Source organism: Eucalyptus grandis, chromosome 2 (assembly GCF_016545825.1).
Source record: "Eucalyptus grandis isolate ANBG69807.140 chromosome 2, ASM1654582v1, whole genome shotgun sequence".
Lineage (NCBI taxonomy): Eukaryota > Viridiplantae > Streptophyta > Magnoliopsida > Myrtales > Myrtaceae > Eucalyptus > Eucalyptus grandis.
In genome coordinates, this window is record NC_052613.1 from 57,566,676 (window position 1) to 57,592,598 (window position 25,923).

General features: G+C 39.4%; 1 protein-coding gene, 2 long non-coding RNA genes and 1 pseudogene across 5 annotated transcripts; 2 read left to right on the forward strand and 2 right to left on the reverse strand.

Annotated features, from left to right (window-relative positions):
* Positions 1-12,495: 12,495 nt before the first annotated feature.
* On the reverse strand, positions 12,496-13,704 carry LOC108955591 (annotated as a pseudogene).
* A 1,208-nt stretch (positions 13,705-14,912) lies between these two features.
* On the forward strand, positions 14,913-16,560 carry LOC120290402. Of its 2 annotated transcripts, none has more exons than XR_005548372.1 (3): positions 14,913-15,102; positions 15,617-15,947; positions 16,035-16,560. It is a non-coding gene; the product is annotated as an uncharacterized LOC120290402 (long non-coding RNA). The 2 variants fall into 2 exon arrangements; XR_005548371.1 differs by lacking the exon at positions 14,913-15,102 and having other exon boundaries at positions 15,119-15,772; positions 15,890-15,947.
* A 247-nt stretch (positions 16,561-16,807) lies between these two features.
* LOC104432240 lies at positions 16,808-17,905 on the forward strand. 2 transcript variants are annotated; one of them, XR_005548375.1, is made up of 3 exons: positions 16,808-17,026; positions 17,106-17,171; positions 17,583-17,905. It is a non-coding gene; the product is annotated as an uncharacterized LOC104432240 (long non-coding RNA). The 2 variants fall into 2 exon arrangements; XR_005548376.1 differs by lacking the exons at positions 16,808-17,026; positions 17,106-17,171 and adding an exon at positions 17,194-17,330.
* An 823-nt stretch (positions 17,906-18,728) lies between these two features.
* LOC120290817 (putative disease resistance RPP13-like protein 1) lies at positions 18,729-24,828 on the reverse strand. The gene is made up of 5 exons (XM_039307250.1): positions 23,182-24,828; positions 22,360-22,439; positions 19,437-19,551; positions 19,138-19,325; positions 18,729-18,897 (listed from the first exon to the last, which is right to left on the reverse strand). Exons 1-5 carry the CDS (start codon positions 24,826-24,828, stop codon positions 18,729-18,731), a joined length of 2,199 nt encoding a protein of 732 aa, XP_039163184.1.
* Between the last annotated feature and the right edge of the window lie 1,095 nt (positions 24,829-25,923).

A 25,923-nucleotide genomic window follows, 5' to 3' on the forward strand; every position in this document is an offset into this window, starting at 1 on the left:
CCCATTCAAAGAAATAGAAAACTTTGGAATGTGCACACATACCATGATAAGTCGAACTAGGTGGTCCGAGAATCCAAACGCACGAAGAACTAGCTCAAGAAAGTCCCAGTCCACCATTTCATAAGCTTTTTTAAGAATCCACCTTGACTGCACACTTAGGAGCATACGGATCAAGATGGAATCTCGCAAAGAACTCCTGGGCCAGAAAAATATTGTCTCTTATTCGCCTGCCTTTGACGAAAGCATTTTGAGAAGGGCTGATAATGTTGCAAAAAACTGTGGCCACACGGTTAGCTAAAAATTTGGTAATACATTTATAAATAGTATTACAATAGGCAATAGGCCTGTAATCATTGACAGTCATCGTATTGGGAACTTTCGGGATCAACACTAGGATGGTGTTGTTGATCTCCCTGAGAAGTCTCCTCATGGCAAGGAAATCCTTTACCGCTTCAATGACCAACGGCCCTACCATCTCCCAATTGTGCTTAAAAAACTCGATACCAAAACCATCCGGCCCTAGAGCCTTCCCTCGAGCAAGGGAGAACATGGTATTGTGAATCTCTGCATCAGTGAAGGGACGAGAGAGAAAACTAACATATTCCTCCTTAAGAGGGCACCGAATGACCTCCTGAAGATCCAGTAAAGAGGGTCTGGAAGATAGGGTGCACAGTGCCAAGAGCTCCTGAAAATGAGAGACGAAGGTATGCTACATTAAGCTTGGTTTCGAAACAATATTACCAAAGGTATCCATAACAGAAAGAATCATGTTCCTCAGCTGTCTCCTAATGACGGAATGGTGAAAGAATTTGGTATTCCGGTCACCTTCCTTGAGCCACCTGATCTTGAACTTTTATTTGAAGAATGACTCTTCCTGATTCCCCAACTTGACAAAATTCCTCCGATGAGTCTTCTCCAACTTTGCAAGAAGCTCGCTGGTCGGGTCCTACTAAAGGCCAATCTGGGCAAGCCTTAAAGCATTCCTCGCCACAGCAACCCTTTCGAAGATATTAGAAATCATATAAATGTCCCAATGTGTTCAAATGAAAAAAAAATCATAGTAAAGTTTTAAATTATGTGATATGTAATTGTTCATGCACACATAATTTAAAACTTTACTATGATTTCTTTTTTTTTTTTTTTTCATTTGAACACATTGGGACATTTATATGTTTTTTGTTTATCTATTTGGTCTACCAATTAAAACTAATTTGCCTAATAGTCTTTTTTATAGATAGCACTTTGTATATTTTTTTGTAAGCCAATAAATATACCTTAACAAGGCAAGTCGTGGGATAATGGTCAGAAGAATGACACCTAAAGTGTCAAAACTTGACATAAAAAGACACTTAAGTGCCAAAAGTTATGAAAGCGGCACTTAAATATCACTCTTTTAGGACATTTGAGTGTCAAGTCCGGCGAAAGTAACCGGAGATCCTATATGGCAATTTTTAATAATATAACTTGCTTATGTGACACACCGAAGAGCTGAGTCAAAGACGAAGAATTAAAACGATGTCATTTTATCTTTTTTTTAATTTTAATATAAATATTAATTAAATTTGAATATTTCTATTTTAAAAAAATGAAGAGCTCTCGCCTTCTACCTCTTCCTCCTCCTTTTTAAAAATAAATATCAATATTTTAATTTAATTAATATTTATATTAAAATTCAAATAAAAGGCAAAACGAAGGAAAAATGAGGAGCCCTTGCCTTCAACCTCTTCCTCCTCTTTTTTTTTTTAAAATATAAATATTAATTAAATTTTCAAATAAGAGGCAAAATGACATCGTTTTTCCTTTTAGTTGAATTTTGATATAAATATTAATTAAAATATTTTTAAAATTAAAATTTAAACAAAAAAAAAAAAAGTAAGGAAGATGGAGATTGCGGGCGTGCCCGCTATCTGCAGGAAGGGCCGGCGATGGTGGGGAAAAGATGGCCGTGTAGGCTAAGGGTGTGCAAAGAATTGAGACCCACCCGGACCACTCGGAACCGATGGTTCTTAAAGGAATCGGTCCGGTTCCCAATTTCGATTTATGGGACCCGGTGGATACCGGTCCAGTTCCTGGTTCCATGAGTAGATCTGCCCACCCGAACCGGACCGGTTATATTATAATAATATATTAATTTTTAATATTAAAAAAATCGAAATTAGCAAATCTAAAATTTAGGACTCCAATCACCACATTGTTTCAATTCACTACTCTCCTACTCCATCTCGTCTCTCTCAATTCAAAATTTCCCCCACCTCCCTCTTCCTCTTCGATTCACCTCTAGATCTACTCATCTCCCTTTGAGTCCTAGTTCAAACTCGGCGAAACAGTGAGCCGATTCTCTTTTTTCCCCCTCGAACTTGCCCTCTCTCTCCACATTGTTGCCATCCTCGTCGTTGTTGGGCTCGTCTACCTCCCCTCTTCCTCCTCCCCCTCCTCAGGCTTCTCCCCATCATCCTCATCTTTGGGGACGGGCAAACTCCAAGTCGAACAACGGCTCGTTGTCCCCATTGTCCTCCTCATTGTCGGTTTCGGGAAAGGAACGGGAGACGGCAAAGGCGGTGGCAAAGATGGTGGTGGTGGCCCAAACAGAAGTGGCATGAGGGTCGTGATCGCCACCGCCGCGATGCTAGTACTTGAGGAGACTAAAAGCCGAAATAAGCAAATGTCAAGAGGGCGAAAAGGGGAAGGTGTGGAGGTTGAATCGATTCTATGGATCCACCTGGGAACCAGATCGGACTGGTGGTCCGATTCCCGAGTGGATCCATGCAACTAATGGGCGGTTCCAGCCCAATTTTTGTAACCATTCTTAACGGGCAATTCCCGGTTCTAAGTCAAGAACCATCCACCCGGACCATGCACACCCCTAGTGCGAGCAGTGGCCCTTGGCCCAGCTAGGCGAGGGCTTGCAAGCCCTCGCCATCGGTCGACCGAAGTCACCGGGCCCTAGCCAAGGTCCAATGACCTTGGTACACCCTTCCCCTGCTGTCGCCAACCCTTCTTGGCGATGGCGGGGAGGCGGCAGGGAGGGCTCAATCCTTGTCGTTGCAATTTCCATCTTTTTTAAAAAAATTAGTTTTAAATTTAATTAATCCTCACGTCAACAACAAAATGACGTCGTTTTTGCACTTGTCTAGCCACGTTAGGATGCAAAACAATGTCGTTTTACACTTGCCTCATCAGGAATCACCAAGTCACTATTTTGGCCGAATTTCTTGCCGTTGGCATTTAATTGATCCATTTTGCTCTGATTTTAACACTTAAGTGTTACTTTCCTAACTTTTAGCACTCTAGGTGTTCTTTTCCTGATAATTGTCATAAATATCCTAAACCTATTGTAAGACTATCAATTCAGTCCAATTTTGGCTAAACTTTTCAATTTGACTAATTTAAGTCTAAACCTTTGATAATTGCTAGTATAGTTCTTCCAACCAATTTTGATTGAAAATAATTAATGCAGATGCCGACCATCCTACATAGTAAAATCGTCGATTCAATGTTTCCGGTAAAAAATGATTATATTGGCAAATCGTTAAAAAGTTTAGGACTAAATTATCCAAATTAAAATTTTAAAATTGAATTAACCGTCGTATAATAAGTTTAGAACTATTTGCACAATTTTCTTGTTAAGTCACAAATCAAAAGTACCGAAGTAGTGATGATGTTTTCTCGGGACAAGGTTATGTTGGTGTTTGTTTCGATAAACAAGCATACGTGCATAAGTAAATTAAGATCAAAAGTCTGATCGCAATGGAAGTAAAAACACTTATAAACGTGTTTCCAAAGCATTTTCGTGCATTTTAACAAAAACGCATAAAAGAGCTAAAAATGGCTAATCTTTTTAACTTTGTCTTTGTGCTCCAAATTTGGTTCAGAAGATTCTTCGGGTTCTGAGCACAAACGTCTAATGTCCTCACAGCAGTAGTTATGATGTTCTTCAGACTCTGACCATAAACATCTGACGCCTTCTAGTAACACTGGTTCTGACGTTCTTGAATTCTTGACCACAAATGTCTAACGCCTTTTGATAATACTGGTTCTGACGTTCTTCAGATGCAAAACGTCTTATCTCTTCACAGGCTTTAACATTCTTCAGATCCAGCCCCACAAGTGTCGGGTCTCTAGTTCAGACACACCACCAATTCTTACGTTTAACATAAGAGAAAAATTGAAAGATCTCACAACTACAATTGTGCTAGCAATTGCTCTCGTGTGAGTGATTTTGTTGATCAAGTATCAGCACTCTCAATTATCGATTGTCAATTGTCTATCATCCGATGATCTGCTCTCTATATTACCTTTTATAACAAATGCAGATTACATTTAAATCGATGCATTAACTCTAAATCGTTTTAGAATTAATTCGACAGTAACTCCTAATGGACGTAAGTTCTGATACCATTTCAGACATTAATTCGGGCATTAATTCTGTAACTATTACATGGCATCATTCCAAACATTTATTTGTAACCGTTACAAGTCTTTATTCTGGGTTTTAACTTTATAACTGTCACAAATATTTAATTTGATCGTTACTTCTGAAACCGTTTCAGAACATTAATTGGTCATTTAAATCCAAAACCGTTTTAGATCATTAAACTGCCCATTTATTCTAAAGCCATTTCAGATCATTAATGTGACCGTTAAGTTTTGAAACCATTTCAGAACTTAATGTGACCGTTAAATCTGAAACCGTTTCAAATCTTTAATTTAGCCATTAAGTCCGAAACTGTTTCAAATAATTAATTTGGTTATTGATTCTAAACTCACTTCAGATCATTAATGATGCAATTAATTATGAACTCACTTTAGATCATTAACACAACTATTAATTCTGAACTCACTTTAGATTATTAATTAGGTCACTGAATCTAAACATGCTTCAGATCTTTGATTCAGCCGTAGAGTCTGAAATCCATTTCAGACTTTGTAAACTCTGAAGCCCCTTCATTAGAACTTTTATTTCTAGCCCAACTCAATCTAATTGGCTCAATTGCAACAACATTTTCACTATTCTCTCTCTCGTTCAAATGTCATTCTAATTGGTTATGGTGTGTGACATCCCTAGGTTCATCACTGAGCTGGCAGCAGAACATGTACTAACACGTTAGCACAACCAAGAGAATTGATTGTCCAGATCAATCTCTTGTTCCTGCAAACCATAAGTCACATCTAGCAATATATCATGACTACCCAGACAATGTGAAATGTTTTCAGAACATAATGAACCCGTTAGCTTTGGAGACCGTGTAATTTGATCCTTCTGTCTCACCATGTCCCAATCGACCAAAGACCATGGAATTATTGGTCAAGCCACCAATTCGATCAAATCTAATTAACATGTATTTCTTCGAGATATGAACCATTCATTTTCAATTACAACCCCGGCAGAGAATTTCAATATAATGTCATAATTAGATCACATAGGACATTAATCTTGTATATCCATATATAACAAGAAAACATATTCTATATTGCGAACGCATGTGTCTTCGTATGTGAACAAACTATGAAGGCACTTATATTTGGTTCAAGCATGCCAAGTTATGAGGTTTGAGTGACATTTGAAAACACTTAACCATAGAAATAAATCATTTTATGCTAATTCCTTGTTTTTAATTACATGTGATCTGAAAATATGTTCCCGATACTCATAAGTCCAGGTCTATGTGTAGCACGGATGTGGATGGACATTAGTCATTTTCATAGATTTTGAATTTCATAATTAACGGACCCCATTAATTGGGGTCAAATTCAAATATATTTTAGATTTCATAAAACAAGATGTTTACTCATTTACTAATTCATTTTCTCTTTTTTATTCATACATTTTAGAAAAGAAAAATAAATAATTAATAGGGCTCATTAATGAGTATACATACACATATATATTTGTATTGATACCCATTTAGCATGGGCATAAAATCATTGTGTATGTACTTTTAAAATTAAATCCTTCATTTTAGGAATTCACAGCAATAATTGAAATTTTCCAGAACTTATTGAATTTTTTTCTATCTTTTCGCTTTGTTCATCTTATCTAGAACAAGAGTTAACTTCATTAATGACGGGCATTTCACAACGTTCGAGCTCGTCCCTGGAAATTTCAATGAGGGGCTCAACTTTTGCAGCACAAGTGGCGACCGCAAAGTTAAAGCCTTTTCTTTTTTTTTTCCCCTTTGGCTCCAAAGACACAGTTGTGTTAATCAACCCACTTTGCTTTAATGTCACTAGAACAATTTTAGAAAAAGAAATGGACCCCTTGTCTGCCATTATCAGTAGAAAGAGATAAGAAGAAAACAAAATAAAGGTGAAGCGCGCAAGCTTGATGGAGATGGAGATGGTGATGGTGAGGAAGCGGACCCGAAATTCGGAATATTTTCCCCCTTTTTGCATTAGAATTGCGAAAGGAGTCTTTCCATCTACACACCAAAAGCAACCCAACCAGATAAAAAGGCTAAAGTTCCTCGGCGGTAGGTGGTTCCGAGCCAGCATTCTACTTACATACCTTTCCTTAGAGATGAAGCGAGAAACGATGCTGGACCTCTTGGCGAAACATATTTTCTGCGCCTTACCTCAGGTAGAATCGACCAATGTCGCATTATTAATGGTACAAGGAAGATAACAGATGCTGTCCTGATTGTGTGAGCTTTTGTTCCAATGGAGGAGGATCTTCCTTATAGCAAAGCTATACCGGATATGTCAAGTAATGATGTTGCTTCTGCTTATTTGCTAGGGCAGTTCACGAAACAAATGTGATGTTGCCATGATACGGCAACTTTCAGCAACAATGATCAGTAGATCCCAAGCGCAGTTCATTCAATCTTCTGATGGCTGAATCCAAAGTCATTATCACTTTCTTCGAGTGCTCTTTCAAGAGGCTGGAACATGTCGTTAAATGTCATATTAACAGATATGTTAGCTATGTTTTTATGAGAAAATGATGCAAATGGTCCTTGAAGTTTGGCCGAATGTGCAATGTAGTCTCTAAACTTTAGCTCGATGTGCACTGTCGTCCTTGAACTTTTAATTTATTCAATTTGGTCCCTAAACTTTTTGCGCATGTAATTTAGTCCTTGGATTGTCCCTAAACTTCAATTAATGGAAGAACAATATTGACCATTTTCATATAAATGGATTAGAAGATAGTTTTATTTAATAAAACTAGCAAAAGTGCATACTAGTTGCGTGTAAAGATTAACATCCAAAGATTTTGCAAAATTCATATTATTAATTCATTCAAAGTTATTTATACAATATGAGGAAATTGTATCCATGTACATTTACGTGGAAAGAGAAACATATCAAGATTTGGATTTTTGGTAAAAAAATTTATAAGATTGAAAAATAATTTAAGATCGAAATGCATGAGAGAATATAACAAAATTATCAATGTACATATTGAGCAATGCGATATTGATTCCATCACTTTACACATAATCCAATGCCAAAAAACTCAACTTTGTTGAACAAAACCTGAAAGAAGGAACCATGAAAGATCTCTCCAATGACCATGAGCAAATCAGTCCATTGTAGGTAGGGGTGATCGGATCTAGGGTGGGTAGGGTCTAGACCTGGACCTTGTACCCAACCCTATTATAATCGGTTCCTCTTTTTTGGACCCTATACCCGACCTACCCTGTTTTTCCAATCCGGTTCCAGAGTCAACCATGTTTCCACTGGAACCTGTTTTGCAATCTCTCGATATCCAATACAACTTCGAATTTTATATTAATACGCAAGAAATAACGTAATCCTCCTAATTTGTATTGAAACATTAAACATTTGTAATAAATAAATACATGAACTTTTTGATTAAACGAAAACTTAAGAATCCATAAGGCTAATTATAATAAATAAAATCATAAGGTAAAGAATTAACAATAAACATGGGTCTAATATTATCTTATTCCCACAACTACTACATGAAGCTACTCATTTATGCAATCATAGCTCCTCCTACAAAAGAGAAATTAGATAAGCCAATCCATGTGATACACAAGAATTTGGCGGTGACGAACACCATCCGTCCATCGGACGATGCGAGAGGAAGCCGGTGAGGGAGGGAAGCAAGTGAGAAAGAGGAATGACAAAGGAAGAGTGCCGTGCATGTTTGAAAGAGCCAAGAGGAAAAACGTCATATAATTGTGGGAGTAAGAATAGAAATCGAGGGAAAAAAGGGTTTTGGACCTCTACCTACAAAACTGGTCCGGGAATCGGTCCAAGAACCGGTTTTCGGGTGGGTAATCACTCGGAACCTATTCCTAGATCGATTTCAACGGGAACCGGTTCCTGGCCCTATTTTCCGAATGGGCCGGTCTAGGAACAGGGTATACCCGGTCCGGTTGCACACCCCTAATTACAAGAGTCATATGGCGAAGTAAAGTGATGATGAGCTAATTGAGAGAGAACCATAAAGTCCAAGAAGATCAGGACTTTCACCTACTAAAAATATCATTTTCAAACAAGCAGTTCCACCAACTAAAGATAAGATTGTCTTTTTTTTTTTTTTTTTGGGAAAGGGAACAAAAGTGAGAGTGATGGTGGGAAAGAAACTAATAGATTCCAGCACTTCCACCGACTAAAGATATGATTTTCTTTTTCTTTTTTGGAAAGTGAAGCAAAGTGAGAGTGATGGTGAGAAAGAAACTAATAGATTCCAAGACGACCAAGACTTTGCACGTCTTTTGATGGTGCACGGCTTTGGATGATGGGAAAGAAATTATAATAAATTTTAAGAAGACCAAGACTTTTAGTACATCTTTGAAGATACACGTCTTTTTGTTGGTGGGAATAAAACTATGATAGATGTTAGGAGGACTAAGACTTTGGGTGTGTTTGGTTAGACTTTTGGGAAAAGTCTTTAGGAAAATGCAAATGACTTTAAGTGAAAGGGGTTTTTCAAAATGTAAATGGCGTTTGGAAAATTATAATATGAAAATCCATTATAAAGTATCTTTGAACAAAATGGTGTTTGGAAGACTTATATTTATAAAGCACCTTTATTATTAAAAAAAAGAAAAAAATATTTAGCCGGTAAGGGTAGTGTCCGCTGCCAACAGCAGCCGTCGTCTGAGGTCACTAGACCTCAGGCAACCCCTGGAAACCACTGACGAGGGCCACCCGAGGTCCGGCGATCGCCAGCGAGGGTCGCGTGACCCCCGGTGAGACCCTCACCTGAGGTCGAGGGGTCTCAGCGAGGGCCATGCCTAGGTCGCGCGACCTCAGCGAGGGCCGCGCCTAGGTCGCGCAACCTCGTCGGCAGTCGCATGACCCCAATCGGCCATTGCTAAGGCTACGCAACCCTTGCCTGAGGTCGAGGGACCTCAATGAGGGCCACGCCTGGGTCACGCGACCTCAGTGAGAGCCATGCCTAGGTCGCGCGACCTTGTTGGCAGTTGCACAACCCTGATCGGCCATTGCCAAGGCTACACAACCCTCGCCTAAGGTCGCGTGGCCCCGGCGAGGTCGCTGAGATGCAAATCGCGCGGCCCCCCGCAGAGGCCACCACAACCCAGATGGCGTCGAGGTCACCACGACACCCTCGTGACGGTCGCCTAGGTCGTTGTGATGGTCGCCTGGGTTGCCGTGAAAGTCGCCAGCCTCCCTCTAGCCGGTCGCCGGTCCCTCGCAGCCTTGCGCAACCTTGCCAACCGCCCTCAACGAAGAAGATGATGAACTATCATTATTACATTTGTAGAAGGTTGAAAGCCCAAAGGACCCCAAGACCAGCCTTGGGCTTTCAGCCTTGAGAAGGCTTGGCTTTTTGCTAATGGGACTTGTAAAATTGTTCCCAAACACCTCATACTTAGCCCAAAGGACTTTAGGTGTTCAAAGCCCTTTGCAAAGCAGTTTCCAAACGCAGCCTTTATATGTCTTTCTTGCCATTGCTAGTACAATTTCCAAGCGTTACAAGTCTTGCTTAAATTGTCTTCAACTCGTTTTGGGTTCAAACATTTTGGGATTTTTTTCATTCATTACTCTCTATTGTATCTTTTCAAATTTGAGTTCAAAAAAGAAAAAGAAAAAGAGAAAGACTAAAAAGAAGAAACGGCAAAAAGTTAAAAAGGAAAATAAAAAAGGAAAGGGGGCAGACAGAGCACCACCGAAGCATGGCCATGTCCACGTGGTTGCCGTTAGCACTACCACTACGGCGACTATTTCCAACTTTTCCACCTTACAGTGACCTTCATAGACAACATTTTTCTTTAAGAAGTTGAGGACAATGACATTGAAATTATCAAAACATTTGTTCAGTTTACAATGGAGTACCAAAATCTTTCTTTTTTAATCAAGTAACTTTTTTTTTTTTTCAAATTTACTCAAGTTGAGGCATTCATTAAATGAATTGTCATGTCATATAATTTTTCCGATAGGATTCGCTCACCTTATAGATTGGGATATGCAGAAAGAAAAAGTGTTGACTTAGACGATTGTAGTGTCTAATATACCTCAACCAAATATATTTAGACGCTATATGTCAAAAGGATTGCAATGGCCATATGTCAGGCCCATTTGGAGACTATAAAGTTCTCAATGTTGATTTCCTTTAGACTTCCTGCATTCACTTGATCATAAAGCATTGCTCTTGCCCCTTTTTCTTGGCCAATTCCATTATTTTCCCTTTGATCTATTCACCCAAAACTTAAAAAGTATGTGCGGGCAGGTTGGCAAAAATCAGATCGAACTAGTCTAAACACTCGTTGACTCGCTAAACCAGCGAAACATACTGATCTTCAAAATTGGATCCACCCAGGTTAAGAGTCTCACGGGTACAGAACTGGGCTTTTGGCTGCTGTTACACATGGAGGAACTCGAGCACTCAACTCCGCGGATCACTGGCATTTCACCTAGGCTGAGTGACTCATGGGTTCAATCAACAACATTACATACCCATAATCATTTGCTCATGACATCATCACCGGTTCACCCCTAGTCCAACCTCTTGGATACCAAACTGGCAACCTAACTAGTTCTCTGACCAACCCAAGTTTAAAAACATTGATGCAAAGCTCCGATCCCTTCTTAAAACAAGTAGATATGACTATATGAAATGCAAGCCATACTTTTGCCATGTGACGGAAGATGATAGCAAAGTGATTATAACCAATAAACATTGAGATCTGGAAAACCTTCAAGGGGCTCCAAATGGGATTGATGCTCAACCTCCACGGTACATCACTCCTGTCGTTGCTCTGGTTGAAGCTGACAGATGCTTGACCTTTCCCTTTAAATTTTCATATTCAATGGTAAGTCTTAAGAAAAGCATGGCATGCTTTCGAGAGGTCTTAGGACTTATGTCAGGCTTAAGTAATATCTTATCGTTGCAATCAAAACAAATGAAATATATCAACCATTGGATCTTGTTATAAAGCAAAAACCAGAAAATGATTCAGTGCAATATATTTAGCTACATAGTGGCAGTTCGATTTGTCACATAGTTTTGGACATCATGGTTTTTATGAGAACGAGAAAAAATCTAGTCGCAACATTTGAAAGCAAATTACTCAACATCATCTCCAGTGAGTTTGCTTAGAATTTTCTTTTGATAAGCAAAAGAAATTTATTGCACAATGGCGTCAAGCAGATGCTAGCCCACGTAACAAATCATAAACGCAATTCATGCTATGAGATATAAGAAAGAATGCACATTAGTAATATCATTTTCACGCAACCAAAAGCTGTGGAGAGCCATCTATCATTCAAATTAAAAAACCAGTCTTGCTATTTTCAAAGGCTCTCCTATTTCTTTCTTCAAAATGAAACAATAAGCTAATGAAATGAATCAACCAAAAAAACAAAAAACAACATAAACAAACAGTAATAAAAACTACTTATTGTTTGATGTTGGGTTCTAAAATCCAACAAAAGGAAGTTCTCCAGTTGAACCCAAAAACAGGAGTGTGCCATAGTTTCATGGAGATTTTGAACAGAAATTACAAGACCTATGGAACAGGCAATCAGATAGAAAGCAAATGAAAGTATTTTGCAAAAGGCAGTCTTAGATATTGTGGCCCTGAATGTCCATGCACAGTGATGAACAAGGCATTATGCAGGGTGAGCTCGGAGGCTATGTTATCCATGATAGCTACTACCCAATCATCTCTTTGACCCAACAATTGAGATTCAAATGCAAGGTGGCAAGTTCATCTTCAGAATAGAAGATTGGTATGGCAGCACTCATCAAGTCGGAGCAATAACTGAGAATGAACTGGTCACCGTACATGGACTGCTTTTGATGTCCTTGCTGGCACCAAGGCGAGGAGTTGCCAAAAGCATTATCTGCACATTCTTTCTGAATCATTGATTTCAGGAGTTCAGGTGGCAATGTTTAGGACTAGCGAGGAATGAGATGGATCAGTCCGCTACTGGTTAACTTGGTTTATAGATGTACGCAGAGCTTGTCTAATTAAATCTTTACAAAAACTCAAAACTTTGAACTTGTGAAGAAGACTAGAAAGCAAGTTATCATGACAACTCGAGTAAGAAGGTATGACCTTAAAATGAATCATGAGGCTTGTATTCATTATCACTGTGATGTATATCCATGAAGGAACTGTCTTGAACTGCAATTTCCTCCAATTCATTGATGGCTTCTATTTGGTCAAGCTGCATAGCAATGCCTTCATCCTCAGAGCTACCCTCTAGAAAATCATTATCTTCCATATCCCATAAGTCCGTAAAAGTTTCTTTTTCTTACTCCCTCTATAACCAATAAGGCTTAGGACTCTTCCTTCCAAATAACCAGCGGACATTTCTGAATCAGCTCCGCACCTTCATAAGCTCCTGTCAAGAACACACTAAACCTCTTCCCCCTCTCAGAGACATAGAGAATGCCAAAATGCTTCAACAGGAGTCTCATCAGCTACTGAGGCATCACGAATTTTCATTAGAAGTGGGTGATGTGGTCGGTTACCAACCTATTTTCCATTGTGAAGCTCAATAACTCATGCATCACCACAATGGCCCTCTTATTGAATTCTTTTGATCCAGCTTGGAGGCCACATGCATCAGCATAAGGAGATAAGTAAGACTTTTTCTGAAAGTGATCAATCTTCCCTCCATATCTATACACCTTCTTGTAACTGGCAGGAAACTTCAAGGGGAAATATAGGGAAAGCAACCCTGGAGTATGTAAGGCAGATTGTCATACCCCCAATATGGGTTTCTCCAACTCTGTGATAGCCCAAGCAGGATTCCACTCTACGAGCTCGAGATAATCAATTTCCTCTGGAGATTTAACCACTTTGAAGTGCTGCGGATACTCATGTACCCACTCATAAAATCAGCCGGCAAACCAAACTCTCTCCTGAAATGAGCAATTTTATCCACAGGAAGCCATTTATCGACCAATATCATCAACATCCTAGTCATGTATTCAACAGCCGTGCCAAAGTGTCCCCTAATCAATCTCTCCTCTTCCTCAAACAAGTCTTCAACTTCTTTAGTCAATTCCAAACCACGATACCCCCTTCTGATCCTTATACAACTCAAACACTTTTGGTGACTTCCGAATAAAATCCATTATACCATTTGGCTTGGGTATAGATCCAACGACCTCACAGGGATTATCATCTCGGGTTCTTTCTTCAACATTTCCATCAAAACCAACACCTTTGACACCACTCTATGCTTCTCGGTGGCAATTTCGAGATCATGGACCCTCTTGTCCTTACTCCTATATTGCAATCTCTTGCTGGTGGTCATGAATATACGCTGCGACCAGTTAAGTAAAATCTCACCATAACTCCAGTTTCTTCTCAGGGTAGGCGAACGCACTAGCGAGGTGACAAAGCAACCAAACCCTCTCGCCGCGCTCCATTCATTCGAGGAAGCTATGGTTTTACCAATGATTTGAAGACGGATCATGTCAAGATGGAACATGCAATTTCTACGGTTTTACCAACGATTTGCCGTTTTGGTTTTTGCGTTTCTCGTCGTGAGAGAGATGATATTTTGATTTAAATAATTAAAAGAGCCTGAGGGTCTTATAAATGGCAATATTCTTGTGTTTTTTTAATTATAAAATTGAGGCGTTTGAGATTACATCAAAAATCCGATTTAAAATCATAATAAACTTTAACTAAAAAAATGAACCATATCGAAACTAAACATTGTGTCTCGTAATCATGGACAGCTGAACGTCTTTTCTCATTATACGTATATTCAAAAACTTACTTAAAAGAACAAATTTTTAAAGAAAAAAATGAGGAAAAATATGTCGGAGATCACTAATGGTTCTATTTCTTAAGTCTAATTTGCCTATTTTGTAGATCGGACTCGTAAGGGTTCGATATTAATTAAAAATCAAATTTTAGACATTAAATGTGCTCCGTGTCCGACAAAAGAAAACACATGCTGCATGTTCGTCACCTTTAATGAATCATCAAGTTACAAATTTTAGGATGTATGCCAACCTAGGTGTAGTACAATCAAACTAGTCACGAGCAAGTTCTTAGCAAGCCATTCCAAACAACTCAATTGTTTGTTGATATTTTCATGATTCTATGAGTGATAAGTGTAAAATTTGAACATAACGTAATTAAACCAAGTATTGACCACAATATAGATCGATTCTTTTCCTTTTTTAAGAAGAACTTAATTCGGTCCCATTTAAGAAAATTATAAGCCGGACAAGATTAAGATGAATATAAAACCGAGCTAAAAAAAAAAAAACTGAGTTATTTAATGTGAAAAAAAAAACCTCTTTTTTCTTAAAAAAGAAAAGAAAAATAAGCCGAGAGGCATTCTTCCCCGCTTCCCGCCTCTCTCTCTATATATAAGATTCCCCCCAATTTCCGATCGTTTCCAAAATCCGCGGAAAAAATTTGAAAGTCTCTTCTCCTGCGCAGACGCAGCGAACTTCATCGCCGATCGTCAAACTCCATTGTCGTCGGAGATGCTTTCGTCTCTCAACTGAGTTTCACGATCTCCGCTTGATTTCAGTTCATGTCCTTTTCTGCGGCGCGATCGCCGGCGATGACGATTCTGAGTTTCATCTCGTGTTCGCTCGTTGATGTTCAGAGCCGAAGAGCAGAAGATCGTGGAAAGAGAGGACATCGACGACGAAGCAGAAGACCTGCTCGAAACGATCGACAAACAAACGTAAGTTACGGCAAAACAGAGTGTAGGCAACGCTCTCTGTTCATGTCATCGCTTTCCTAATGAGTTTCGGTGCGTCCTTTGATTCTGAGATTGATTATCGTTATTTTCTGATCCGTGTTCCGAAAGTTAAAATTAAGATGCAAATGGTTCGATGAAGCTATGGCCGTGATTATCATGATTTACATCTCGACCTTTCTCCAGACACCTGTCGTGATTTCCTGCACGTACAATTGTTTTTAGTTTTTTGTCTTCTGATCATACAAGAGCAATGTTACGTGACATTGGAATTGCACCATTGTATTGGTGACATAGCTGGATTAATAAGGAATATCCTCAGCTAAATTCATCAATAATCACTGTTGGAAAGCTAGATTGTCATTGATCATCTAGGAAATGCTTTTGTCCTGACATTCTACATTCACCAGGAAACATAAGAGTTTAACGCGATGCTGAGTTGAGGAACGTATTCTTATTTGGCCAAGTGAATTGCTTTTTCTTTGTTTATTTTTTGTAGCACTTAACTGGAATAAAAGGATTATCTGAGGCAAAAGTTGAAAAGATATGAGATGGTGGCTCCAATCAATTTGAACTTCTATAAGCATCTCGCATTGACTTCCCTTTGTTTTATCAGAATTTTGGCTATATTATTGGAAGTGATGCTCTGCTCCGAGTAAGTTCTTAATTCTGCAAACTTCAAGCTAAAATGGTTCAGAATACCCTTGAAATAAAGCTTGCAAATTAGCAAATCTGTTGCTCAAAGTACTTTCAATGTCTTCGTTATTTCCAGAGAGAGTCGTCGGTTGTTTGCATCACAACTGGAAGCCCCCTCGATGAGCTTTTAGGTGGTAGAAGACTTTCTTTTGCAGATTTTGTGTCTTATTCTTCGTGCATTTCAACAAATACAAATTTCATTGGTTTGGCAATGTTAACAGGTGGTATTGAAAGTCCGGCAATTACAGAAGCATTTGGCGAATCTGGGTGAAAATCACAGTCCAACAACGTTACCTTTGATGAACTTTTAGTTGCTTTTGTTAATTAGCTTTCTCAGAAAATGCTGCTGACGTCACTTCAAGTCTGGGAAAACACAGCTGGCATGTACCCTATGTGTTACTTCTCAGGTTGGACTGAATTAGATGTTAGGTTTCTGTCTTGAACTTCTGTTGCATTTTTTTTCTCAGATGAACAATACCAAATAGTAACATAATGATTGAATTTCTATGGAGTATAGAGATGTGGGTGATCTTGGCATCATAATGTGTGTGTTAGGTGATTCTAGAAGTATGGCACTCATTTTCTGTAATCTGCAGTCAGTATACTGGAACGCATATATAGTGGCTCAAACCAAGCAGGGAAAAGGCCAGAAGAGTTTGTACTATGTCATAACCGAGTAAAAGCCTTAATCATAGTCGGACTTGGACTTGGGTTGATCATTAGTTGAATGTGATGCTTGAAGATACTCTACTTCTTTTGCAAATCCTACAACAGTATTAACCCCTGTTTTCAATCATTCTTTATTAATGGTTTTGTGGATTCCATGGTCGTAAAATATTTTCAGCTGCCAATTCACATGAGAGGAGGAAATGGCAAGGTAACTTATATCAACGTGGTAGGAACTTTGTATCCTATTATAATCTGTCTGTATTTTTTTTGACCTTGACAAAGCTACTTGTGTTTCATAATTGTCGTCTATCCATGTAAGCACAAATGCAGTTTCTTAACTTAGTACACCTGCGGTCTTAGATAATGTAAGCAATGCTTTCTATACTAGTGGCAACTCTTACTTTTCTGGCTAGTGTACTTGCTGTAATCTAGTCTTTCCATGAATTTGAAGATCATTTATGCCCGTGCCTCTACTTCTGAGCATCAGTACAACTTGCTTCTTGGTTTGGCTGCCAAAATGTGTGAAGAACCATTCAAATAACTGGTAAGACACTGCTCGAGAGTCAAACCCTACAGATTTTCTGAGGTGTGGATGGTTGACCTATGGTGAGTGCCTTTTTCAGATTGTGGATTCAGTGATTGCTCTCTTCCAAGTCGATTTTACTGCAAGAGAACTTGCAGAGCCCCAGGTTGATCCCGAAACCATAAAATCATGCAAGTTGTTATTCTGCAGCTTATCTGGTTTGACACTAATGATTTCCGAATTGCGGCAAAAATTGGCACAAATGTCTCACGTTTAATTAAGATAGCTGAGGAATCTAACGTGGCAGTGTACGTGGCCAATCAAGGTACTGCATCAGATCTCATTTCTCCCACGTAGTTCTGCATCCATTCAAAGTTGTTATTCAATTTAGCCCTTTGATGGTTGCACACTGACAAATAGCATTTTAGGGACTGTACTAAGCTCATACTGATTCTTGTAAATCTCAAGAACCAGCTATTTGGTGTAAACTGGTGATGCATACAGTAGCTGCAGTCCATGACATAGGAAAAGGATTTTATTATTTTTTAAGACTCTGTCTTTGATTTATCTGTTTTAGTCGTAGCTGATCCAGGCGGAGGTGTGTTATCAGACCCAATGAAACCTGCAGGCAGGCATGTTCTGGCTCATGCAGCCACAACTAGGTTAATGTTTGGGAAAGTCAGAAGGAATCAGTGTGTCTGCAAGGTGTTTGATGCCCCAAACCTACCCGAAGCTGAACCTAAGTCAATACTGAGGCTAAATATAGATAGGTGGAGACCTTATTTAAGCATGGTGCTTACAGTATACTTGATGTTGTATGGAGATCCATGAACACGTTGAATACGAATTTTGTGCAGAGTTATTAAACAAAAAGAAGTGGATATGGAGAATTTTTTTAAACAGGACTAGTAGGTTAGTTGTGCAGCCTGTGCTATGTAGACGGCACATCTATCAAAACCATCACTTATTTATGTAAGAAATTTCAGCGTGAGCTCATATGTCAATAGAATGAGACTGAGATTTATTTTATCGATGTTGAACTTGACAAACATACGTTTTTCAGATAACAACAGGGGGCATAACCAATGCGAAGGACTAAAGAGGTCTCTCCTACCGAGATGGCTAGGCAAAGTATTTTTTTTTTTTTGGTTAGTCTGCATTCTGGATAGCTATCTCTATCTTCTTTCATGTTAAGTTTGTATCAACATGCGTCAAGGTCCTTTTGACTGCTTTTAAAATTGCACGAGAGTTTACTTTTAGCCTTTAATATCTAACATGCCACAAGGTATCGTGTAAACGCGATTTCCATATGAGGACCAGCATGCTCCAAGTTTTTATAGTTCACATTTGTCCTCATATAACAATGTCGTCCCAGCCTAATTTACAAATGGAGAGAACAATTTCGCAATAGAAATCTAAGTTAAAAAAAAAAAAAAAAATGACAGTCAATAGACTCTGCGTGATGGCTAAATGAAATGCCAGAAAGATATTACTTTACAAAGCATGAGCAGGTTCTGTAAAGGCTTGGTTTTATACGCAACATATACAGCTGCATAATACAATGTCATCTCAAACTCTCAACATAGAGTAACCAACCATTAGAGCTGAAAAATTTGCAATGTATGAGAAAGCATGACTGGGTTATTGGCAACAGAAGGCCCTCCAATAGCTAAAGGCCTGTCCAGAAACGGGCCATAAACCATACGACTCAGTAGAATGAGGACTAGTTCGCAGCACTCCCAACTCTAGGCATGCTGGAGTCCTTAGTCTCCGCATCCACTTTGAATGTGGCGCCACACACGTGGCCAGAGCTGTCCACCCTAGGAACCAGCTTCACCTCATTCGGTGGGTGCTCATAATTCACAAACCTCCAGAGCTGGTGAAGTAGCATCCTGGGTTGGAAAAGAATGCAATGTTAAAAGGTGAACAATTTGGCGCTCGAAAACCATTGGAAGAGCAACATTGTAGGTGAAAATGCACAAATCAAAACACGCATACAGGTAAAGAACGTCATTTTCACCATACATTATAAATTTAGGTTTGGGACCAATTTTTCGAATATGATGTCACCCAACAAGATAACACTCCCCTCTGAATTATGCTTAATATCAGCAGAGCTCATCCATCATTACTTTTCACATTGCAATGCATGGACTGAACTCCAGTGGAGCCACATCAACAAACCAAAAAGATACTTACCTTTAGGGAATGGTGCGAAAGACTTCCCAAAGCCCATCTTCACGACTTCTGCGTCATCCGAGAGAACAAGACTGCCTCCAGAATCGATTCCCCAGAAGAAAGGAACACTTCCATCAGCATCCTGCATGATTCAGAGAACAGAAAGGATTAGATATAGATCGCAGGTGGAGGGAGAGATTGAGAGCGATATCCCAGAACGAAACCAATGAACATTATTATTACTCTCAGAGACCAGAAAAGCAGTTTTAGAAGAGCTGTCGAAGAGCACAAAACCAGACTTCCTGCTGATGTCTCTCACACCTTGATCAGCAGGGTAAGGCCTCCAATCCTCAGAGTTCAATAAGCTTCTACGACAATAATGACCTCATTAGCGGTTTTATTCCATCCATATTGCTGCTAGGGAAGAGCAACATTGTCTATGTGTCCTTGGAACAAGCAGGAGATATCATTGACAACGGCAAACAATCTGCCACAGAGGGTAAGACATGTCTAATCTTGATGTGGGATGAGCTGATCGAGAAGAGAAGACAGCAGTGCAATCCCCGTCAATTATCAATCCAATAAATTTCATTTTCTGGCTTTCAAAATGAGCTAGAGACTGGAGTTCCAATATCAGTCTGTATTACGCATCAAATTGAGGGAGCAGAATCAAAATTGATGCCTTGAAAACCAAAAACTTACCCGAACCCAAGAAAACTTACATTACATCAAAGAATGAATCCCGGTAGGTTAACAAATGAAAGTGAAATATGAAAGAAGTTGGAAGCATTACCCGAGGAACAAAAAAAGAAGTCACGGAGAAAATCTATCATCATGGCTCGGGCATGATCGATTTTACTCCATTGGATCCGAATGCTAGCAATGCTGATGAAAGGGATCTCTTGAAGGGAGAGAGAAAGAGAGGGCCATCCTCTAGCAAGTAACCCAACTTCGCATCCATATACGAACAGAAATTTGTTGGGATTGATGCCAAAACAGAAACAGAGGAGGTTGAATTAATTGTTGTTCGAAAGAGCATTGCAGTGGCTAAAGAGAAAAGCCGGCCCAAGGCAGTAGTGGACACGGATGCAGCTGTGGCATACAAGAATATCATCATCATCATCATCAACTTTCGCAAGCCAGTGCAATTGGAGACTAAACGAAGCTCTTGCTGGATATTCAAGCAGCTAATTATCAATTTTTCAGCTCTGAATTTCAGTCGTACTTCACGAAAAGCAAACGTCTGCGCACATTGGAAGAAATTACTTCATAATTAAGCGTCGAACTGAAGAACAGAGACACGAAATCGATGCATTTGAGACGAAAGGACTTACCCGAACCCTTTGAAATCCGACCGTAGATGGAAGGGGTTGAATCACGGCAGTTAGCAAATGAAAGCGAAAGTGGATGCTGAGGATTTCTTGGATTTCCGGAAATTCATGCGGAGCATCTCCACAGGAAAGTATGGATTTGTATTGAGCATTGAGTTGAGGAAGCAGAATGGAAACCCATGCCTTCAAGACCATAAACTTACCCGAACCCTAAGAAAACTGACCGTACCAGGTTTATTGGATCCGAACGCCATCAATCTCAATGAGAGGGATCTCTTGAATGAGGGGCCAATAGTCGCCGGTGTGTTTTGAGCATCGATCTTTCAAAATTTCACATCCAAGAATGTCCAATTGTTGGAGGGAGGGAGGGAGGCCATCCTCTGGCAAGTCCCTCAACTTCGGGCAACCTCCAATGGATAACCATCCGAGAGAGGAGAGATGGTTGCGAAGGCCACTAGATAGTCTTTCCACGTTCCTCATACCACAAATGTAAAGAGAGGTAAGAGAGGAAGGAAAGAGAAGACTCCAAGCATCCTCGTCATCTTCCTTAGAAGGAAACCACGCCTTATCTCCCTCCCCTCCCATGCTGCTTCCGTGGATTGTCAGATACTTGAGGGATGTGAGCGTGGGCAAGCCCCATTCTCTCACTGGTTGCTTCATATTCTCACACCCCAAAATTGAAAACAACTGCAAATTGGGAGGTAAACCTCCTTGGGGCAAGCATTTGATATTTTCACACTCCCAAATATGTAGCCATCGGAGGGACGAAAGATGATGCCACTCCTTTGGTAGAGACTTCATCTTGAGGAACTAATTCAAGGTCGAGTTCCACCAGGGTGATGGGAAGGGAAGGGAAGTTCTCTATCTCCAATGCCGGACACTCCCGTATTTTCAATTTAGTGAGATGGGAGAACGTGTGAAGGCACTTTGGTAGACTTATCAAATTCTCACATCTCTCTATAGCCAAAGAATCCAGCGGTTCTACTATGGTCTCTTTAAGTGACTTCACCCCCTCACACTTCCGAATAGTATGTTTCTTTTGAGAAGAGAGTTTGTCCTTGGCAAACAGAAACGATATCAAAGAATCACATTCACTCATATTGAGAAATTCAGGTTGAGATATCGAGTTGTTGTTGCTATGGTCATCTTGAGAAGTTATTAGTCTCGAGATTTTTGGACAATTCTCAATCCTCAAATGTCTTAATGTGTACAACTTGCTTGGAAGCTTTTCTAAACTCTGCAATTGCTCAATTCTATCTCTTCAAGGTTGCAGGATAGCTCCATTTTTCCTTCTCCAACCACGAAAGATGTGAATTGAGGACAACTATCAATAACTACACGCTGAAGGCAAGTAGGATTTTGTGTCTCATTTCCTTCTTCCCACAAGTAGTTTAGCTTGTCACACTGTTGTATATAAAGCTCCTTCAGCTTAACCAAGTAGCTCGTAAACCCATGATCAAAGCAAACAAGTTCAACAAGATTCTCAATTTTGAGACTGATCAAAGAAGTTAGGTTGGCGAAGATTTTTAAGATCTCTTTGTTACAATCCTTAAGGTATAACTTACAAAGAAATGGGAGACAAACCACTTTGGTTGAGTTATTCAAATGCGGGCATGAATGAATTTCAAGCTCCATGAGAAAATCAAGTTGACTAGGCAATGTCCCGACCAATAAATGACAACTCCGAATAATAAGATGCTCAAGACAAGAGAATGGAACATCTTCTTCTCGACCCCCAACACAATGAGACCAATCCTTCCATACTGACATCTCCTCCAACTTCAAAGTTGTTAAGGATGAAAAAGGCCTTTTACCTCCGTAAAATTCAAGGCCCATGGTGCTTACTGCATGTAAACCTTCAAGAGATAATTCTCTAAGTGAAGGTAGCTGTCCAAGTGGTGGAAGCGATATGACATTAGGACAATCTTGTAAGCATAAAGAAACTATCTTAGAATAAGATGGACCATCTAACCATGAGGGGAATCTTGCACCACCATAATATGAGATAGAGAGACGTTCAAGATTAGTGTGAGGTTGCAGAGAGACAAGAACTAGTTCTTCTTGCTTCTCATTCCGCAAATTTCCAAAATTTTCACCCCAATCCAAGAATAAGTTGCTAAGGCCTCTCTTTCCAAATAAATTAGCATCAACCGCATCTCTGACTTCTTCTACCTTTTGCAATTCTGATATGAACAATTCTCCTTGAAGATGTGGCAAGTTCTTTAACTCCTTTAACAGTGACCCTTTCTGTAGTCCTACTACAAACTTGGAGAAGATAATTATATTCTTCAAATTACTCATACCCAATGGTATCTTTTTGAGACTCCCTGTATCTCTAATATCAAGAAATTGTAACTTGACCAATTTTGTGATGCCTGAAGGCAACATAGAAAGCATTTGACAACCTCTTAAGATCAAAGCTTGTAATTTGCACAAGGCGCTAATTGACTCAGGTAGCCTTTTGATATTGGTGTATGAGAGATTGAGATATCGAAGATGTTTTAAATCACATACACAATTTGGTACCTCTATGATGTCACAATGGCATAATGATAACACCCGCAAGTACTTCAAGTTTGTTAACAAGTCATGCAGCACCTTTCCAGAAATAAAAATTTCTTTTTTACAATTAGATTGAATAGTCAATAGCATTAAACTTCTTAGTACCTTCATTGTAGCATATGCTCTCAAGCTTTTTGATGTAACATATTGTGAGACAAATGATGCATAACGAGCTTTCTCTTCAAAAGGGGGATCATTTTCAACACTCACTACCTGAGACTCCCCAGAGGTAAAGCATGTCTTATCAGCAATTGACTTTGCTAGATCATTCAAAATATCATGCATCAAAAACTTCGATGTGTCAATATTAGATTGTTGAAGAAAGGATGTAGATACTAACTCATCAAAGTATTTCTGTCCTGATCTCAAGATATTCTCTTTTGCTTTTCGACCATTTAAAAAGCCCTCCGCTATCCATAAGAGCACCAACTCATCCCTCTCAAATTCGTAGTCATTTGGAAATACTGCGCAATAAGCAAAACATCTCTTCAAATAAGAAGGGAGATGGACATAGCTCAATTTCAAAGCTGGAAGAACCTCATCATTTTCTCCGGGTGCTATGTCCCATATTTTGTTATTTAAGATAGCTTCCCATTCGTCAAGATTCTCTTTATTACGTAGGAGACCGCCCAATATCTTCACTGCCAAAGGTAAACCTCTACATTTTTCAACTATTTTCTTGCCTACTATTTCCAAATCTGGGTGCGTCTCAAAATTTCTTGCTTCCAAAGCATGATAGGCTAATAAGCTGGTACAATTATCAATGGACAACTCCCTCAAAGGATATGGCGTAGCTCCTGTTATGGAAATGACAGGATGGTTGCGCGTCGTGATGATGATCTTGCTTCCCTTAGCCCCTGCTTCAAATGGCTTTAAGAGGGAAGTCCATTCTTCGTACTTCTCATTCCAAACATCATCTAAGACCACAAGAAACTTCTTTCTGTATAAATTATCCTTCAACTTTATTTGAATCTTGTTAAGATCTTTGTCCTTGCAAGGATCTTCGGTGATGGACTGCAAAATAGTCTTTGTTATATCGAGAACATTAAAAACATCTGAAACACATACCCATGCTCTCTTCTCGAAATAACTACTCGCTTTGGCATCATTATACACCTGTTGAGCCAAAGCCGTCTTTCCAACACCGCCCATCCCAATTATGGAGAATATGCTCAGTGTGCTATCGGCATTTTTGGCTTCATTGGTTAGTAGTTTGAGTATCTCTGCTTTTTCCTTCTCCCTACCAAAAAACCGAGGCTCCGGTAGAGAAGTGCTAGGGAGCCTTTTGTTGGTGTAGTGAGATCTGTCCACAACCTTCTCTCTCAAGCTTAAGGGAGCCTTCCTACTGATGATATCTTCAAACCTGCCTTTGATCTCTTGTAACTTGGTTTTAGACACGAGAGAGCGCAGTCGGCTAAAGAAAGAGAACTTCCTTTTCACCTGACCTCTGCTTGTGCTGGATTCTGCCTTCGACTTGGCTTGAGCAGCTTCAATCTCGAACTCCTCGAGCAAGTCTTCCATGTCATAGGCCAAGTCCCTAACGTCATCCAGCCATGGCTTCACTAGATAGTCACCGTTGAGTTGCTTGTCTTCTGCATCATCAAGCACTGAATTGATTGTTTCTAACATCCCCTTACATTGGAGCAGGGTGGTGTTGATTCCTTCCTGATGCGTGTATTCCAATCCCATAGAAGCCAACTTGTCGAGCAGGACTTGAAAGAAGGAACCCAAAAAGATCTCTCCAATGGCCATGGTGAATTAGTCACTATAGTTTGTAGAGAGCAACAAAGGTTATGAAGAAGCAAAGTGATAGTGAGCTAGTGAAGAGAGAAAACTTTGAAGTCGATGAAGACCAAGACTTTTTAGGATGCACGTCTAAGATTAGACAAATCAAAGTAAAATGCCTTTTCTCCACAAGTGCTCGTTTCACATAGAGAATATCTCGAGCGTCTTTATTGGATATAATATGCCTTCTTTGTCTAGAGAACTCTGTCATCCATTCAATTTTGGGTGCTTTTCACATGCACAGCAGTGGCTGAAGGAATGAAAATGAAGTACTTTTTGTCCACAAGTGCTTGTTTCGTAATATTCAAAGAACATAATCAGACTTTACTGGATACCAGGGGCTTTTTGGTCTGGAAAGTGAAGCAAAAGTGGACAAGAGCTAATGCGACAGAAACATTAATAGATTCCAAGAAGACCAAGACTTGGACCATGTGAATGTCTTGGTTATCATTACTAGTAATACTTCTACGCCGTTAGATCAGGATTAATCTCTGTTTTTTTCTTCAGATTTTGTTCAATTTGAGGCGTTTGTCAAAATATTGCTATGCCGTAATGATTTTGTTGACATGATTCGCTTAAGTTGGGTGAGAGGAGAAAAGGGGTGTGTTGGCTTAGACAATCTTAGCTTCGATTGTTCTTGTTAACATGACAACATCTCAATGTACCATATTAGATGTCAATATGGACATTTAATAGCCATTTAGCAATGCTAGTCACCATGTCAACCTTTTCCATCTGTAATTTTAACAAAGATCTCACATCAACCCACATTCGAAAAATTGAGGTAATTGATTGAACAATAAGAAGTTCAGTTACTTTATTGCCAAAGGGATAATAGTTCAAATACTCACGATGTCATTGTCCCAAAGAGTTTATCATACAATCATTGGTCTAGGTTCAAATTTCACATACTTTTGTTTACGCTATATTTGTTCTACAATTTTATTTTCTCAATTCATTGCTTGGTCTCCCTTTAATAGTTTTCTTTTGTAAGATTATTCATTCTCTCATTTGAAAGAGAACAGGAGATATTTTCGTTAATTTCACATGCCACAAGATTTC